The 20,168-nt window shown below is 39.5% G+C and overlaps 1 protein-coding gene across 4 annotated transcripts; it reads left to right on the forward strand.

Moving 5' to 3' along the window:
- Positions 1-76: 76 nt before the first annotated feature.
- ago4 (argonaute RISC component 4) lies at positions 77-20,034 on the forward strand. Of its 4 annotated transcripts, none has more exons than XM_073858359.1 (18): positions 77-250; positions 5,158-5,329; positions 5,416-5,536; positions 5,629-5,810; positions 6,023-6,159; positions 6,246-6,380; positions 6,476-6,563; positions 6,687-6,834; positions 6,923-7,038; positions 7,918-8,083; positions 11,162-11,310; positions 11,970-12,154; positions 12,353-12,512; positions 12,805-13,120; positions 13,199-13,333; positions 13,623-13,724; positions 13,809-14,008; positions 17,064-20,034. In XM_073858359.1, exons 1-18 carry the CDS (start codon positions 232-234, stop codon positions 17,170-17,172), a joined length of 2,640 nt encoding a protein of 879 aa, XP_073714460.1. In that variant the 5' UTR covers positions 77-231; the 3' UTR covers positions 17,173-20,034. The 4 variants fall into 4 exon arrangements, with proteins under 4 accessions (XP_073714460.1, XP_073714462.1, XP_073714463.1 ...); XM_073858361.1 differs by having other exon boundaries at positions 7,918-8,050; XM_073858362.1 differs by having other exon boundaries at positions 7,918-8,050; positions 11,177-11,310.
- Positions 20,035-20,168: the final 134 nt, after the last annotated feature.

Consider the following 20,168-nt stretch of genomic DNA (forward strand, 5'->3'; position numbering starts at 1 on the left):
ATGTGCGCGTCCACCAACCGAATTTCGCGTCCCCGCGCATGCGCACTTACAAATCCCACGGATCTGCTTTAAATCACTCAAAAGACAACGCAGCTAGAGTAGAGTGCTGCACATCTACGCATCCTTCAATTTCTTAAATTAGCCACCTTCAGCTTCGAGATACCGCCCCCAATTTCAGTGTCGGTACGGAGCCGCCAGGCCGGGACAGAGACGGAGAGAGAGCCCTCGGCCATGGAAGCGCTCGGACCCGGTAAGTGCTAAAAAAATAAGCCGTGTGACAGCGTAGTGAGGGCCGATGCGCTGCCTCACCAAGGCCCGCGGCGGCGCGCTGTTTAGGCCTCGACGGAAAATGAAAACAATCACACTATCAGTCCGCGTCCGCTTGTCGAAACCGCACTAATGTCCCGAACCTGTTGATAATTACACCTTACTCGGGTAACCTGACATATGTGTTGCTAGTTAATGCGTGTTTTTCAAAGGATGAGGGTTAAATGCCTCGCAGTGTTTATCGAGTCTAGTGCGGAAGACAGGACGGCATTGTGTACTGTTGGGGTATTTAACTACACGCATCTTCCGTGTAGTCTTTTCACTCGACTACCATTATGTTATCATTAGGAACGAATTTTTTTGTGGCGTTTTCGGTTGTTTATGAATCAACACATCGCTGTCAGAAATTAAAAGCATGTTAATGTCGAACGAGATTAAAACAAACCCAATGTTCGCCCGCGGTTTGATTAAATCGCCCGCTGTTGTTGGTCGTTGTTGGCGCATTGTGTGACACCCATGTGCATTTGTTTATCTCAAATGTTGCCAAAGGATAATGGTTGACAGGACTTTACGCGCCTTTGTTATAGCTATCGACCGTGCCTGGCGTTTTCATTGTAAGAATGAACTCGGTTGACCTTTTGAAAAATGGCTTTAGTATTGAACTTGTACGGTGATAGCATATTGTTAAAGGCATGGTCATTTTATATGTAATCCGCTTTCACTTCTCTAAATTATTGTGGGTAGTCTAGTCCTGGCACAAGTTTCCACAAAACTGATTTGGCACGGTCTCCCATTCATGTGTTTTCATGTTCCTTATCTGCCAAGCAGATCAGTGTTAATGCATCATTGCTTTTAAAGACATTTGACAACTCCTTTGTGTCTCGTCTCTTCTCTCTCTCTTAAGCGATTTTTCATCACCCTGCAGTTTTTTGGGGATTTTTATTATCATCTTCAACTGTAAACTAAATAACAGTGCAAAAGATTTTGCTGCAACATTGTCTGTCACAAAGTCTTGCATAATACTTCTTCTAATTGCAGTTCGGCAATTGTGAAAAACACCAAAAACTGATCACGTTTGCACCATTAAGCATTTGTCTAATTCTAAAACATCTGGCTGTGTATATTACATTCATTAGCTTGTAAACTTTTATGAATCATACAGGTGGTGAAAGTTTCTTAATTTTCACCTTTTTATATGTTTCTGTTCTAATGACTAATACATGATCTTAAGAGGTACAAATGAATCATCAGAATCAAAAGCAAATTATGACACATCAGTAACTCTTCAAGTTTCTTTACTGGGTGACTTTAGCCTCCCACAGATCTGAGAATAGATTTATTAAATGTGTTTTGTGTGTGATTGCATGTAACGACATCTGCTGGTTAATCTAGGTGACATAAGACTCACAGGACTTGTCATAAGTGTCATCAGTTAGATCCAGCTGTGTGTCACTTTAAGCCTATCATGCCATTTATCCTGCTGGGCTCATGGATTGACACGTTTGCATGTGTCCCCATCATACATTAAATGGAGTATCCCAGGCAAATGTAAAAAAAATCGGAATATGATTAAGTATCCACAGACGGGTTTGCACTATTTCAAATGATTTAAAGGACCGGGGTCAATTGTTTCGCTTATACCACGGTTACCACAAACATTGCTCTGGTGCCTATTTTTAAAAATTTGACAGGTTAGGCGTGTGGTTTACAGAAAAATAATCAACACCAGTGGAACACTTCTCAGCCAATTAGAATACAGCATTCAACAGGCCTGTGGTATAAAGAATGTATAGACGGTTTCAGCAGTAACAACACAAGCAAGCGGCTTTCGTGGCACACACGTAACTTCTGGTAAACTTTGCAAAGAATCAATAACATCATTTTAGAGTAGTTTATTTCTGATAACAAGCAAAATAAACAACACGTAGATTACTTGAGTTCAAATCCTAGCTAAAGCGCATTAAAAACAACACTGAGCTACGTTACTGTGTAAAATGTGTACTATATAATGTATACAATCTTAACATTAACTTTACAGATTGGCTGCCAAACCTCCCTTCAAATAGCGGTGATCCGTGATCGCCGTCTCCCCTCGTCTTTAGGAAACCAAAGCATTTGTTATTTTCAACAAGGTATTTGTTTAGTTAACCACTAGTCCGACCATTAAACAGAGACCGGAAGTTAAGTTCCGCCCAGACGCGTAACCGCGACACTGCATGTGCGTCTGATGGGGTGGGCGATAAATTGCCTGTGAGTAAAGCCAGTTTCGTGATTGGTAGTAAATCGGCATCACCTGCTTTTAATTGGAGCGGCATTTATTACACAGAGCTGTGTTTCATCGAGAAGCCAGGCAAAATGGCATTCATAATCGTGGACAAATCGCCTCCGATAATGTATGTGATTTTGCTGAGCTTCTCGGTGAAATACGGCTCTGTGTAGTAAATTCCACTCCATTTGAAAGCAGGTGATTGCGATTTACTACTAATCACCAATAGGGCTGTACAAAAATATCGATACAGCTAACTATCGTGATATTTTTTGTGTCTATATTCAATCTCTACTATCAATATTTAAACCTCTGTGTGCGTCAAACGACCTCCTCTGCTACTGGTGTAGTTGTCACTGTCCAGTTGTCTGTCATATTCGGCCAATGTCTCAGAAGTTAGCGGGAGTGAGAAAATGGCAGAAAATTTAAAAACACCTTAAAAGTATGGAAGCACTTTGGCTTTAAAAAATTTCAGCTCTATTTTCTTTTACATTTTTGATAAAAAAAGAAAAAGTATTGCAATGTATCGCAACATGCAACGTATTGTACAGTCCCTCCAGATAAACGCGATTGGCTGATTATGCAATAAATCGTACGATCGCACAAAGTCTACATATTTATGCGGGGCTGCATTTTTTCCAAATACGACGCACTTTCGCCGCATTAAATACAGATTTACTCGCACAAAATATGCGGGGCTTGCATGATTTCATAATCCCCGCATTTTCGTAGCAAAAAGTCACATATATATATTAGCAGAAAGTTGAAAAATGTTGCATTTACTTCACACAAGCACAGCCGTGTCCTCTGTTGCCATGGGAACGTTATGAAGTGACGTGAACATCATTGCCGCTTTTGCAAGTTTTCACAGTTTTTGCAAGTTCCGCAATTTTCGCAAATTCCCGCAATTCCATCGCATAAATATCCAGCGTATTCAATCTCATTTTTTTAAGAAAACATGCCGCAAAATCGAGGATTTTTGCCTGCAACAATCACAAAAAACTCAGCGCTTTTCTGGAAGGACTGAAATTCGTATTGTGATACACTGTATCATGACCCATGTATAGTGATACGTATTGTTTCGTGAGGCCCTTGCCAATACCCAGCCCTAATCACGAAACCGGCTTTACTGATGAGCTATGCATGAATATCGCAGGTGATTTATCTCCCCCCCACCCCAGCATCTGATAAAACTTGCAGTGCAGCATGCACCTTCACTATATGCGTAGTATGTCTATCCTATAATGCAATTTTTATGACTTTAATTTTAAAATGTGATAAATTGTAATAACAAAATTAAATGAAGTTTTTTTGCGTTTGATATCTCTGATGTTATAACTGTTTATACTGATAAGCAGGCTACTGGAAACGTTAACATTAATACATTCTATGATTTTAAGATTAAATGAATTTTAAACACATTTTCTAATCTTACTTTATGTAATTGGACTTATTCTCGCCATGAATATAGCCTTAGTAGCTGGCATGGCGATTAAAAGAAAAAAACATTAAATTTATCTTTCCAGATAGCCTTACTTCAAATCAATCCTGAGCAGTTTGATGTTCTGCCTCGGAGAAAAAGCAATCTAGTGCCTGTTTGTTCAAGGGTTACTTGCCCATTATGCAATAGAAAGCATTAGTATACAGTGCAGATTCAATAATGAGTGCTGTGAGACACTGATTGTGAACTGAAGGTAATAGCTGCCCACTTTACTGTTCTGTCTGGCATTTGTGTCCGACACCCCATCTTGTTGTGAAGCGTGACAGCTGAGTGGCCTATATATAGAGCCCTCTCTGTTTTTGATGAATGTTAGGGACCTTACACCAATATGCTGTAGATGTCTTTATGATCAGAGCTCATGGAGTGGAAGGCGTTTAGAGGAAGGGGGAGCGGTAGGCAGATAGCATGTTGTAGGCAAAGGAGGCTACCAATTGTTTTTTTTTGCCGCTTGGCTTGCTAACTGGAGCGTGTAGGTCTGTAAGAGGCCCATCCTCTTAGCGATTTTACAAAGTTTGACAAAGGGGTGCATCATGTCACTCTGCTGGGCCCCAGTATCTTTTCCTTACACGATACTTGGGCTTCGCTTTTTGGAGATCGAAGCTTTTAAGAAGGTGTTTTCTGTACCTCTATTTATCTCAAGGGCCACTGAAAATAACGAGAGAGTTGCATTGTTTTATTTTTTGGCTAAAAGTGTTTCTTAAAAACAAAAATACAATGCAGCTAGTATAAATTTACAAAGCCTTTTTTAACACTTCTATATTGTAAAGGAAATTGCAGGTTTCTTAATCACATTGTAAATGGTGTTTGGTAATTTGAAGTTCCCACCATATGACCCCTTCGCTGGGTGACTGCAGTGGACACGCTGCCCTTTGTCTAGACGGCTTGTCTGGGGCGGGACTTTAACAATTGACCGTTATTGTTCCTTCTATGTCGGCTTTATACCATCGACAGGTTAAAGGTCAAAGACCTTGCATGTCAAGTTGTCTTGTTAAGTTGTTGATATGCAGCGTGTGTGTTTTTTAATGAAGTTAAAGTGCATTTCAATGTAAGGAAGGTACTTCACAAGCATTTAGTGATAAAACAAAGATGTTTCTTTTTTTCTGAATCGGTTTGTTTCTTTCAGGCCCGCCTGCCCCTACCTCTCTCTTCCAGCCACCACGCCGGCCCGGCTTGGGTACGGTGGGGAAGCCGATTCGCCTGCTGGCCAATCACTTCCAGGTGCAGATCCCCAAGATTGACGTCTACCATTATGACATCGACATTAAGCCAGAAAAGCGACCTCGCAGGGTCAACAGGTGAGTGCGTTGAAAAATGGTTCAGGTAGACCGAATGTTTTGTTTCATAAAATCACTTAAAATGTGTTTACGATTACATTTCACAGAGAGGTCGTGGACACAATGGTCAGACATTTTAAGATGCAGATCTTTGGGGACCGGCAGCCTGGTTATGATGGCAAGAGGAACATGTACACGGCTCATCCGCTTCCCATCGGAAGAGACCGGGTAAGAAAACATTGACAAAATTAACTGACATCACTGAAAATAAATGGCGTGTCTGTATGTAATTAATTTCACGTGGTTGTCATGTGATGCAGGTTGATCTGGAGGTAACATTGCCAGGTGAGGGGAAGGATCAGACCTTCAAGGTGTCTCTGCAGTGGGTTTCAGTTGTTAGTCTGCAGATGCTCCTGGAAGCTCTGTCCGGGCACCTGAACGAGGTTCCAGAGGATTCTGTACAAGCGCTGGATGTCATCACTCGCCACCTGCCATCCATGCGGTTAGTCTCTATGGTCCTTTTCCCTCCAATTACAAAATGTTTATAGTAGATAAGTTTAATTTGGTAGCAGCTGCTTGACCACACACACCATGTAACATTTAAGAAACCCTTGGACATATACTCTTAGTTAGTCTGAAACTAAATGTTAGAGCTGTCAGTTCAGTGCTAGAAAAGCCAAACACCGAGTTGACACTTCTCTTTTTTTTAACCAGGTACACTCCAGTAGGTCGCTCCTTTTTCTCTCCACCAGAAGGTTACTATCACCCGCTGGGCGGTGGGAGAGAGGTGTGGTTCGGGTTCCATCAGTCCGTCCGTCCAGCAATGTGGAACATGATGCTCAACATTGATGGTATGGGTTTCATCTGCATAAATCTTCTCAATATATTCGTATTTCCATTTTAAGAGTCAGACATGTTCTCAAAATGCGTACCGCAGTGTCGGCCACGGCCTTCTACCGAGCCCAGCCTGTAATCGAGTTCATGTGCGAGGTCTTGGACATCCAGAACATCAACGAGCAGACCAAGCCCCTTACAGATTCGCAACGTGTCAAGTTCACCAAGGAGATCCGAGGTGAGTTTTTTTTTATATTTTTTGATGAAATACTGCAATATATCAAGACTGCTAGCAGTTTCTGAATTAATGTTTTGTTGTGTGGATGTGAACAGGACTGAAAGTGGAGGTCACACACTGTGGTCAGATGAAGAGGAAGTACCGTGTGTGCAATGTCACACGTCGCCCAGCCAGCCATCAGACGTTAGTGCCTTTTTTTTACATTTCAATGATTAAGTGAAATCTGCAGAGCCTTTCTCTTTTCTTTTAATCTAAATGCTTTTAAAATACACCCACTAGATACTGCGTTTCTTGTTTTTTCTCCAGATTTCCTTTGCAGCTTGAGAACGGACAAGCAATGGAGTGCACAGTCGCTCAGTATTTCAAACAAAAGTACAGCCTGCAGCTCAAATATCCCCATCTGCCCTGCCTCCAGGTGGGGCAGGAACAAAAGCACACCTACCTGCCTCTCGAAGTAAGAGCCGTCATATGAAGAGTTCGTATACGTTCACACTTATGTACAGTATTGAATGTTTTGACTTGTGTCTTCTCTACTCGTAAAGGTTTGTAACATAGTCGCAGGACAGCGCTGCATAAAGAAACTAACAGATAATCAAACCTCAACTATGATCAAAGCCACGGCCCGCTCAGCCCCAGACCGACAGGAAGAGATCAGCAGACTGGTGGGTGGTGTAAACATAGCCTAAATTGTTTTGTAGTTGGGGGTGCTCATTTAAAGTTGTGTAATGTACACTCACCTAAAGGATTATTAGGAACACCATACTACATACTGTGTTTGACCCCCTTTCGCCTTCAGAACTGCCTTAATTCTACGTGGCATTAATTCAACAAGGTGCTGAAAGCATTCTTTTGAAATTTTGGCCCATATTGATAGGATAGCATCTTGCAGTTGATGGAGATTTGTGGGATGCACATCCAGGGCACAAAGCTCCCGTTCCACCACATCCCAAAGATGCTCTATTGGGTTGAGATCTGGTGACTGTGGGGGCCATTTTAGTACTGTGAACTCATTGTTATGTTCAAGAAACCAATTTTAAATGATTTGAGCTTTGTGACATGGTGCATTATCCTGCTGGAAGTAGCCATCTGAGGATGGGTACATGGTGGTCATAAAGGGATGGACATGTTCAGAAACAATGCTCAGGTAGGCCGTGGCATTTAAACGATGCCCAATTGACACTAAGGGGCTTAAAGTGTGCCAAGAAAAAATCCCCCACACCATTACACGATTGCATTAATGAGAAATTGAACAGGTGTTCCTAATAATCCTTTAGGTGAGTGTATAATGCCATGATTAGTGAATAAATAAACATCTGTTCTGCCTTTTTCGAAGCAAAGACAAAAGTGTTATTTTTAGCTGAAGTATCCCTTTAACATTCGTGAGCAGAACGATTTACTTCAGCCAAATGTGTCACATCCTAGTTGCTAGGAAACTGCTGCTATGTCTGTTTAATCTTTGGCAACTACAAAAATACTAAACATTATATATCAACATACTGTGCAAGTGATTTCACTACTAAAGCATCTATAATCCCTTACTGGTCAAAAGCAACAGCATGGTGGGCGGGCCCGACCCTTACCTGAAAGAATTTGGCATCGTGGTACACAATGATATGACAGAGGTGACTGGGCGGGTACTCCCAGCGCCCATGCTTCAATATGGGGGCCGGGTGAGTACAGACACTGGGAGGGACTGTAGCAGGGTGAGTACTGGGGCTCGGGTGCATGGTGAGTACGGGTGGGCTGGGATCAATGGCATGCGTGTATATGGGGGTGCTTGTGTGTTTTGTGGGATGAATGGACTAACCAAGGGAATGATGATCAGACTCCACTGGTGTGTATTAGTTAATGTTACTTGGTAAAAATGTATGATATTTTTTACAAATCTCTATAAGATAACATTACCGTATTTTCCGGACTATAAGTCGCAACAGTCAAAAATGCTTTTTGAAGACGAAAAGAAGTTTTACTGCACTATGCGTCACGTTTATTCAGGAAATGTTTTCACAAACTCCAAGCCATAGAACAGACATTTAATCTGTAAAGGCAAGTTATTCAACTAAACAATGGCACACAGAACAGCAGGTTGAATAGGTGTCTGTACATGTTAACGTAATTACCATTTATTCACCGAACACAATAGAATACTAAACATGCCTGGGAGGTTGAATAGGCTAAATTAACACGACAAGCCAAATCAAGTTCAAAAAGGTTCCAAAGTCATTCCACATCACTGAATCCATTGAATTACCGTATTTTCCGGACTATAGACGGTTTCATCGGACGCACGTGATGCACGTCTGGATCCGAACCTTACTTCCGGTTTTGTTTTTGTAATGGTCTGACTACTTGCTAAACTGATCTCTTGAACAAATGCCTCGTCGATAATAACAAATGTTTTGGTTTCCTAGGTAATCTATGTGTTGTTGTTTTTTGCTTGTTATATAAATAAACTACGTTTAAAGAACATTGTTGTTATTTATTCTTAGCGGAGTTTACCGGAAATTATGTGCGGACTGCGACAGCCACTTGTTTATGTTGTAACTGCTGAAACGGTCTATAAGCCGCTCCAGAGTATAAGCCGCATCGTTCAAAAATGCTTCATTAAGACGAAATAACATATATATAAGTCGCAGTGGATTATACGTCACGTTTATTTAGAAAATTATTTTACAAAATCCAAGCCGAAGAACAGACATTTAATCTGGGAAGGCAAGTTATTCAACTAAACAATAGCAGACAGAACAGCAGGTTGAATAGGTGTCCGTACATTAAAGTAATATTATCAGTTATTTAAATGATAAACCATAGCATGCAGAACTTACCTGGAAGGTTGAATAGGCTAAATTAACCAAACAAGCCAACTAGCGTGAAGTTTGCAGACTCGTCCTTCCACATCACTGAACCCATTGAATTACATAAATACGGGAGCAGCATATAGCGGACTCTTGCGGCTGTAGACGGTAATGGTTTTTCTTGGTTCATATGAAATAATTTTGACACACAAATCGCACCTGACTAGAAGTTCCAGGACCCGCCAAACTATGAAAAAAGTGTGTGACTTATAGTCCGGTAAGTGTGATTAAGTCTAATTTGGTTTAAGCATCCTGGTAAATTGACCATTGTGAATGTGTCATTGACTGTTTTGTAGTACGCATTTGTAAAGCTACAACGAGACATAAAATCTCATCTGAGTAAAAAAATTGGGATATTTAACCTGTTGCTTGTTATTTTAAACGTCCAATCTTCTCCACCAGAAGGGTCTTATCGTCATTTCTGTGAAATAATAATTATTTGCTCCCTTAACAACTTTTCTCCACCTGATGGGTTTTGCTTATGTTGGAAAACTCTTGAGATCTGCGGTCTAATGTTTGCTACAAAATTTCACTAAATCAATATCACTAACTGTACACTGAATATGGGGAAGTGAAAATGAACGCTGTAATGGATTTGCTAATGAACTGTAACTAAACTGATCATTCTGAGTAACTAATATCTCATACCTTGCTTTGACAATGCAATGTTAACCTACTGTCATCTACTGTAACTTATTTTGAATCACTCCAGTCTTCAGGCCCTTTTTTATATGTCCAAATGGATTTGAATCTAGTATAGAAAAACAAAGTACAATCTGTACATATCCAACTCTGTGCTGAAGGGAACAGTCAGCATCATAAGATCATATTTGATATATTTCAGCAATTCAGTAAACACTGTAATGAAGAATTGTGCGAAGAATTGTTACTCGTGTAAATGTATTTAAATAGGAATAACATGGTGTTTGGTGGCTTCTAAATTCATCCCTGTTTGGAGCCATAGGAATGAATGGGGCTAGGTTAAATGCTAACACATTCACAACGCGTTGTACAAAGATTAAAAGTGCACGCATTGAAAAAAGATGGGGATGGGGCTGTCACAATGATTAAATAATCGTCTCATCGCAATTGTTTGACCTCATCGTGATGATTTCAGATCACTGCAATGATTGCACATCTCTTTAAAAATGTATAAATGAGACCGTATCAGATGGTGCTCCTTAACTGACAGTGTAACGCAATACATTGCAAAGCAAATTAATATAGTAGAAAAAACGGCATTTAAAGAAATGCTGCAAACAGCAATTTCAAACTTAGTGAAGTGAAGAATGCTATTCTTAAGGATCTGTAAGAATTTTTATTTTTTTTGTAGGCACTACAGACATAAGACAAAGATTTCATTTAAATAATCACAACAATGTGTGGAAATTATTTCATGAACAAACAAAAAAAATTATGAGAATTAAATGTCAAAGCAATAAAACAGACAATTAATCGTCACAACGTCACAATTTATTAGGCAATTAATCGTCAGCCAAATTTCCTAACCGTGACAGCCCTAGATGGGTATGTATTAATTTGTCTAAGTTGAGGTTAGAACATAGTAAAATATTGAAACGGTTTTCCCTTTAAGAGTACAGTATGTAATAAGCCCTGAACACTGGAGCCGGTTCTGTAAAATCTTCAAATAACTTTCATGCCTTTCTTTCCTTAACAAAGGTTGTGCCTGTTGTATTCATTTACTATTATAGCTTCACAATCAAATGTAAAGCTCATTTCTGTTGCAGTTCTATACTACATTTTTCATTGCTCCCTATTGTATATTAAAACTGAGCTTGACTAATGGGCATGTTAAAAATGGGTCTTTCTACTCTCTGTAATTAGCCCTGGCTTGCCAGCAATGGTTTGGTAGGTTTTGTAATGTGTGTACTCGTCATGAGGCCGAGGGGTTCACTAAGAGTGTAGGGACTCTCTCCCCAGAACAAGACGGTGGCAACACCCAACCAGGGTGTCTGGGACATGAGGGGAAAGCAGTTTTACGCGGGTATTGAGATCAAGGTGTGGGCTGTGGCCTGCTTCGCCCCTCAAAAACAATGCAGAGAGGATCTTCTCAAGAGTTTCCTATTTCCTAGGTCACATAACACACACTGTTTCTGTTAAAGGAACAGTGTGTAGGATTGTGGCCAAAACTGGTATTGCAATCACAAAACTTGTGGCTAAAACTGGTACTGCAATCACACAACTGGTGGCCAATACACAAAATGACAACATAAACATCAGTTGAGGGCTGCAACTCCCACTTTTTAAATGACAATAGGCTGGCTGGACCACTGTTGTCAGTGATATAAGTATTTGACATGAAAATGATTTCTTAATGTCTAGTGACATATCAGGGCAATTTTATGATTAATTGATATAAATTTCTTACATACTGTTCCTTTAATGTCTCATTTTACATAGAGAGTAGTATTGCATGCTTCATATCTACAAAGAGTCTTTAGTTTTATCAGATTTAAAAAAGGCAGATTAGTTGTACTGCTACTTTCCGAATAAAACCACGAGCAAGCAACACACACAAAATATTATCCTACTATATCTGGATAACTTACGATTCACTACATGGTCATATCGTTTACATTATATGCACACTAGATTCAGCTTTGCATATGTTTAGCATTAGGACTCCAACACTGTGGTAGTCTTAATAGGTCAGAATGCATGAAATGCCTTTATTTCTCTGCAATAAAAAGGCAATTCTCTGCATATTCATTAGGAGTTTCACCGACCAGCTTCGCAAGATTTCCAAGGATGCAGGGATGCCCATCCAAGGCCAGCCCTGCTTCTGCAAGTACGCCCAGGGGGCAGACAGTGTCGAGCCGATGTTCAAACATCTAAAGATGTCTTACGTGGGTCTACAGCTCATTGTGGTCATTCTGCCTGGAAAAACACCCGTCTATGGTAAAGCGATACTATCTAATTTAGTGCTTACTGCTTGGTAACGCACCCAAAATAATTTGATAATGTAATGCCTGCACACTTTGTGAACAATTTTAAAGATTTCTAAGCCATGAACCAAATCAACCAGACCCGACAAACCTCTTGTGGTGCTACTTCAGCATGTTGAGCTTGATTTGAATTGATTTTGTGTTTCTCCAGCGGAGGTCAAACGTGTGGGAGATACTCTTTTGGGAATGGCCACTCAGTGCGTGCAGGTGAAGAACGTGGTGAAGACCTCTCCTCAGACTTTGTCCAATCTCTGCCTCAAGATCAACGCCAAACTGGGAGGCATCAACAATGTGCTGGTGCCACATCAAAGGTGGGTTGTCAGACAGGGTTGAAAGGGATCACATTTAAAGGTAGAAAGAAAACGATAAAATGCCCTCTCTGGTTTATGAGTTTAATCAAAACCTACGTTTTCTACGGTGATTTCAAATTTTACCTTTAAATGTCAATAATGAGTGGGGCCACACGCTGCATGCATATCATGTTAATTTTTAGTCCTTGTCACCTAGCAACAATCTCAGGCAGTTTTAAAATAAGCGTTTGTCAAACAAAGAAATCTTTCATTCTGTTCCCTATTGTGTTTTATATTTGCGTTCTGTCTGCAGGCCCTCGGTGTTCCAGCAGCCGGTCATCTTCCTAGGGGCAGACGTCACTCACCCACCAGCGGGCGATGGGAAGAAGCCGTCCATCGCGGCTGTGGTAGGAAGCATGGACGGCCACCCCAGTCGCTACTGTGCCACCGTGCGGGTGCAGACCTCACGCCAGGACCTGTCACAGGAACAGCTTTTCAGCCAGGAGGTCATCCAGGACCTTACGAACATGGTGCGAGAGCTGCTCATTCAGTTCTACAAGTCGACCCGCTTTAAGCCGACACGCATAATCTATTACCGTGGAGGAGTGTCTGAGGGACAGATGAAGCAGGTGAGTCTGCAGATTCGGACTTGGAAGATTCAACTGTGCTGACTCGCAGTCCTGAGAGAAGGTTATGTGTTTGTGCAGGTTGCGTGGCCGGAGCTGATAGCCATCAGGAAAGCATGCATCAGCCTTGAGGAGGACTACAGGCCGGGAATCACCTATATTGTAGTGCAGAAACGGCATCACACTCGACTGTTTTGCTCTGACAAAGCCGAGCGGGTGAGTTTCCAGGCGGATTCGAAGGCTTTCTAGCTGGATCTGGATCAGTTCTGTATGCATTTATAATGAACATGTAGTTTTATATTTGTAACTACATGCGTATCTTTGAAAAAAAAAAAAGGAAGCATATAGTTAAAGTGTACTAACACACACTTAACACACCAAAGGAAATGTAAAATCGTGAATCGTATAATAAGTGGTCTTTAATATCATCATATATTAACGTGGTTAGCACACCGTGTTCACAATCAATGTGCAAAGTATCCAAATGTCTCTTCCTCCTCTGTAGGTGGGAAAGAGCGGCAATGTCCCAGCAGGCACTACGGTAGACAGCACCATCACACACCCTTCAGAGTTTGACTTTTATCTTTGCAGCCATGCTGGTATCCAGGTAAGTCATACCTCTGTCCCACCTGCACATGTATGAATTGTCTTGAACCTGGATGGACGAATAACAGATTGTTGTCTTCCGTAGGGCACAAGCCGCCCCTCTCACTATCACGTTTTGTGGGATGACAACTGTTTCACGGCCGACGAACTCCAGCTCTTGACTTACCAGCTGTGCCACACCTACGTGCGCTGCACTCGCTCCGTCTCTATCCCTGCACCAGCCTACTACGCTCGGCTTGTGGCATTCCGTGCCCGCTACCACTTAGTGGACAAAGACCATGACAGGTTTGTAACAATACTGTGTGGATTTATGCGGGTGTTTAAAGAATACAACTTTATTTTAAGCCATACATTGTGACCCTGTCTGTGAAATCTCAATCTTTTTACTTTTTATGAGATTAAGGGTGGGTTGCACCAACAAGGATTAAATTAAGCAGAGTTTAGAGCTAATATAGGGTTTGTTGATCTCAGTTTAATTTTAATTTGAGTTGTGTTGTACAACTTAAATTTAAACACAGATCAACAAATCCTAGATCAAAACTCCAAACTGTATTAAACCCTTCATCTGCAATTTATTTTGTCCGCCATGTTGAATTTTCCGGTGTAATTAAACAGCAACAATGTTGACGTTGTCATTCAAAAAGGAAATAAACAGTTTATGCAAAGGTAATGTAACTTTTGTATTATAAATCACCTACATACACCGGTAGGCTAATCTAAAGGTCTGATTCAAGTAAAAACATTTGACAATCTTTTAAAACAATTAACAGATCAGGAAATATTGTGACAGGAAATATCCCAAAGCGCAGATATTGTGATATAATGAACAAGATGCGTCAATGCATTTGTCATGAAGCGACACCGTGTGTCCGTTCATTAAAGGAATGTTCCATTTTCTTAAAAGAAAAATCCAGATAATTAACTCACCACCATGTCATCCAAAATGTTGATGTCTTTCTTTGTTCAGTCGAGAAGAAATTATGTTTTTTGAGGAAAACATTGCAGGATTTTTCTCATTTTAATGGACTTTAATATAGCCCAACATTTAATACTTAACTCAACACTTAACAGTTTTTTTCAATGGAGTTTCAAAGGACTGTAAACGATCCCAAACGAGGCATAAGGGTCTTATCTAGTGAATCGATTGTCATTTTTGACAAGAAAAATAAAAAATATCCAGTTTTAAACCACAACTTCTCGTTGTGGTTTAAAATTTTGGATGAGATGGTGGTGAGTAAATTATCTGGATTTTTCTTTTAAGAAAATGGAATATTCCTTTAACTGTCCTTCGTCTGATTGGAGCGCGCGTGACAGAGGAGAAGCACATACGAGCATCGGTAGCTGTCACCAGTGCTGTTAATAATCTTTTTGAGCCGCCAAACTTGCTTTGTTGAGACGTTATAATAAACTCGCGGTATGTGTGTCTAATCATTTAGCCAGACATTTAATTGTAAAAAAACATATTTAAACCTCCTCATATGCAAGTTTAAAGTTAATCCCTCACTGAGATTTAAAACCGAGTTTAAAGTAATGGAGCAACAGGATTAAAGATAATCTAGGTTTACTGTAAAATTTAAACTTAAATCAAAATGGCAGTTTAAATGAAATCCTGATTATTATTATTTTTAAACAGGTTTAAAGTTTGGTGCAACAGAATTATTAAATAAGCTTTGATTTAAACCAGATTTAGGCCTAATCCTTGTTGGTGCAACATGGAAGTCAATGGACACTTTATGCTGTGTGCTTACCATCATTTCACAAAATATCTTTTGTGTTCATCAGAAAAAATAAATTCATACAGGTTTAGAACAACATGAGGATGAGTAAATGATGACAGAATTTTAATTTTTGGGTGAACTAAGGGTTAAATTTCAAAATAAATTTGCAGATTACTTGCATACATTCTCTTTTTTTTGAGGACCAAGTCTAAAATTTCTGGTTTTATTTCATTTTAACCGAATATTTGGGGGATAATTGCAAAAATGTCAGTGTGGTGTAACGGTCTGTGTCAATTGGTGTAACTAGTATTTCTTTTAAAAAAAAATAATATATATATATATATATATATATATATATATATATATATATATATATATATATATATATATATATATATATATATATATATATATATATATATATATATATATATATATATTCATATATATATATATATATTCATATATTCATATATATATATATATATATTCATATATATATATATATATTCATATATTCATATATATATATATTCATAAAAAAGTGAAATAAAATATAATCATCTAGTTTAGTGTAATATGATTTTGTTTACATACATTTTACATAATTTGTCAAAGAACATTAAGAAAACAGCGCTGTTTTCAGCATATGTCAGCACAAATATTACAAGAACACATTAAAATTTACATTTAGAAATAACTAAATTATATTTTAAAATGATTTTTTTGTGATTACGCTTGCATGCCATCAAGGTGGATAAAATGTTTAATATTTCTCATTCTTTGGCGCAATTGGCGGTTACACCATTTGACATTTTCAGGTCCATTCAGTCTTAACTTTCATAAAAATTGTGAAAATGTAATTTTTTTTATTGCATAAAATTAACATAAATACACTATGTGCATTAGAATAAACCTAATGCATGTTTTAAAAACAAGTTTTTTTAACCCTTTAACTGGGGGGTTGAAAAGGTGATGTACACCTTCAAATTAATATAACTCTGGGGTTTATTTTTTGGTCTCGAAGGCACTTTAATGTTTTTTTTACAGAAGTATCTGGAGGTGAAAAAAATATATATATTTTTATAGCAGTTTACATTTATTTGTAATAAATAAAAAATGCAATATAGTATTATTTTTAATACATAAAAAAACATATAAAAAACTGAGGTTTGTGTTGGTTTGCTGCATACTCTTGTCACAAATGAATAAATTACAGTTACAGCATTATTATTACTGTTAAAATGTTTTGAAATATGAAAACTACATTCTTAGACCTTACCAACAATATATAGTTTGTTGTGATAGATTAACATTTACATGAAAAATATTGAAGTAAACTCAGGTGTCCCGCTCACGGGACAGCTCCAGTTAACGGGTTAAAAACATTTTTGAATTTCTCGTCTTGTTCTTGCCACAGACCCAGAAAACCATAAATCACAAAAAAAAAATACTTTAGTTGGGTTTTCACAGGCATGGTCACACATGACGTCTTTCTCTCAAAAAAGCAAAAAGCATCCAAAAGGATTTTAAAATCATGACAATTGTTATTTTGAGGCGAACTATTCCTTTAATTCGTAAGATGTTTAATAATGAACGTTGATGATTTTGGTTGTCTGCAGTGCCGAGGGCAGTCACGTATCAGGACAGAGTAACGGCCGAGACCCTCAGGCCCTGGCTAAGGCGGTCCAGATTCACTATGACACCCAGCACACCATGTACTTCGCCTGATGTCAGCCAGCAGGAGACGCACCTCTACACTCCCTCTACGATCTTTCTCTATCTCTCTCTCTCTTCCTTGTTCTGTCGCGTCTTCATCTGCAGCAAAGCAGTCCTGAAGCCAGAAGGCCATACGTGAGTCCAGTTGTATTCGGTCGGCCTCAGAAGAACCAACCTCTACCAGCAGTCCTGCACTGAGAGGTCTCTGGCCTCCAATGCACACAAAAGTCAAATTGAGCCATTTTAACGTTGATTTTTATTTTTATTTTGAATGTCTTTTTAATTTGTAATATACACTGAGTGTGAGCAAACCTGCGCCATTGGTCAGGGCAGCTCCGGCTCTCTCGGCTAAGCTGGACTCTTGTCTACTTTTACCTCAAGCCGCCATTGGCTGAATCTTGTCACATGTGTTTTGGGTGGGGCAGGGATTGCACGTAGTGGGGGGATTGATTGTAAAGAATGAATTTGTTATTTTCTTCTTTTTACGATCGCATTTGGACTTTCTCCTCTCAGTCTTTTACAAACGAGGTGACCCGGTTGTGTGTGTATGTGCGTGTGTGTTTGTGTGTATATATGCCCATTACCTGCTCCCGTTGTGTTTGAAGTGCTTGTGTGAGTGTTTGTATGCATGCGTGTGTGTTCATGTCTCATGGCAGGCCACTGACTTTTAAAGGGAAGGGAAATTTAGGCGCAAACTGCTGTAAATGCCTCTTTTATATTAACACACACAGATATATAAAAATATATAAACTATTTACAAGTCTATAAACATATTCCACTTGATGATTTTACAGGCGTTCATAAGCTGAAGGTTTTGTGTAGCAGTAGCATTACCCATGGTGGTTGGACCTGGGCAAACGGGACTCTGTACATGTGCCATTCTCACTGGAAACATGTACGTTTTGTTTGAATGGTTACTTTACAGGGTTGAAAGGTTATGGCCATTGCACAGTCATGGACGAGGCGCTAATGTCCCGTCTGATAGGCTAGGCTTGCAACATACAGCACTCTCCCTCTCTTCTTTTATGCATTTATACATAAGATTCAAATCAGATTTGTAAGAGTTTAATATAAAAGTTATTTTCTTTGTGGTAAACTTTAACGGTTTGTTGGAGTAGCTAATCATTCGTATCGTCGTTCATGTTGATATTGATCGTTCGTCAGCAATCATTTCTGTAACCAGGAGTCAATTTAGTCGTAAACTGAGATGTGTTTTTTTTATATACAGCTTAATTTCTTAGTAGCGTTGTGGCCATTATAACAAGGACCCAAATTGCTTTGGTTTGTCCTCGAAGTTTTTAGCTAAAGTCAAATAGCGGAAGAAAGTGACATCCGAAATTTTTTTGTGGGAGGATGTTCGTCGATGAATTTTACACTTAAAAGTGTGTTTATTACTTCAATGTGTGTGTATATGAACTTGAATCTATAATATAAATCTGAATTAACCATTTCTCGTTACGTATAAAATATAGGACACCATACATTTTATGACATGAGCATAAGCACTGCCTAAGCACCGTGCTGACCCGGGCGACCGGGTGAGGTCCTGACGGGTCTCCAGCGTGCACGCCTCGTCAGGTGGGCAGCTCACAGAAAACCTTTTGTAATAAACCATCCGTAAAGCAGCAGGTTTGCTATGAATGAGTTTGAGCGGCAGCAGCCTGTCGCTGGCGTGGACGCTGGCCCCACGAAAGATGAAGTGGGCAAGGGCATCACATGCAATAAATTTGGATTTAAACGTTGGACGTTTTAAATGCTATATATAGGTTACTTTGATGTCACAGCTTCCAGAGAATATCTCGTCGTATGTGTGTCCTTTATAGGCATTAATTCAAGTTTCCAGTCATGATATCATTGCAAAGCAATATAACCCAAAATTTAGAGCATTTAAAAGCTGTAATACTTTTTCGTCGACGTGGCTGTTGGTTGAATTCCTATTGCTGTTTGTGTTTATGTACTTATTTTGCTTGTATCAATCAATGGGAATGTGCATATGGTGGACTTAGCTCTTTAGCTCTGTGGATTTCAAATTTTAGACCGTGCTCGCCTGCATGCCAGAGTATTTGTCCTAATCTCTCAAGAAAATATTTATTATGAAACGGGAGAGGTTTGTCTTTTTGTACATCGATACAGTGAGACTGTTTTGAGTAGAGATGTTGTCCGGTCTCTTTTACAAGATTTTAAAATTCCTCCAAACGTCAGTAACTCAATGAGGAACGCACATGGGCGTTGAAGGGGCGAAGATGTCGGTCTTCAGGGGCTCCAACCCAAACGAGGTACTTTCTTCAATCGCAGGGCCGCTGAGACCGACCTTCTCACCCCTTCCTTACTTCATCAATCGACCTGATGAAGTACCATGTCACCTGCTGTTTTGTTCTCGCTCTGCTCTCGGGCTCTCCAGTGCTGTGGCGCAGCCCTGGTGGCACCTCCACACTCGCATGTGGTTGGCCTCGAGGGTTCACTGCACAAGGATTACCTCTTTTTAACCATTTTTTAACCTATTCTCTCTGGCCCAGTTAAAAGAGAGCATGATGGGTTTTTTTTAAATTCCTATTTGATATAAATGGCTTTGTTATTTGATAAATGTGTATTGTAATTTAATTTCTGTTTTTTTGTTTCTCTTACTGGTGTGTGTGTAGCTTTTTGTGCCGTTCTATTCTCGTGTTCTGAGCTGTGTGACTTGTCTGATAGCAATAGTGGGCACTTCCTTTGACCTGCTGGGGAACGCTCCTGTAGTTTCTCCTACCCGGATGCCCCGCAAGTTGCTGCATTGCTTTGTGACATTTTAAAAAAACAACCCTTTTTTAGCCTGCAGGGAATATTTGTGTTATTGTGCAAATTAATAAATTGGTATTTTATGCCTATAACACACAACTCTTGTGTCATGTCATTTATTGCATTTCATTAAGAAATTCTACAGTCGTAACTTATGCTTGTGGATACTAAAAGGGATCATTCACACAAAAAAGAAAATTTTGTCATCGTTTACTCCCCCTCAAGTTGATACA

This window comes from Misgurnus anguillicaudatus, chromosome 20 (genome assembly GCF_027580225.2).
Source record: "Misgurnus anguillicaudatus chromosome 20, ASM2758022v2, whole genome shotgun sequence".
Classification (NCBI taxonomy): Eukaryota; Metazoa; Chordata; class Actinopteri; order Cypriniformes; family Cobitidae; genus Misgurnus; species Misgurnus anguillicaudatus.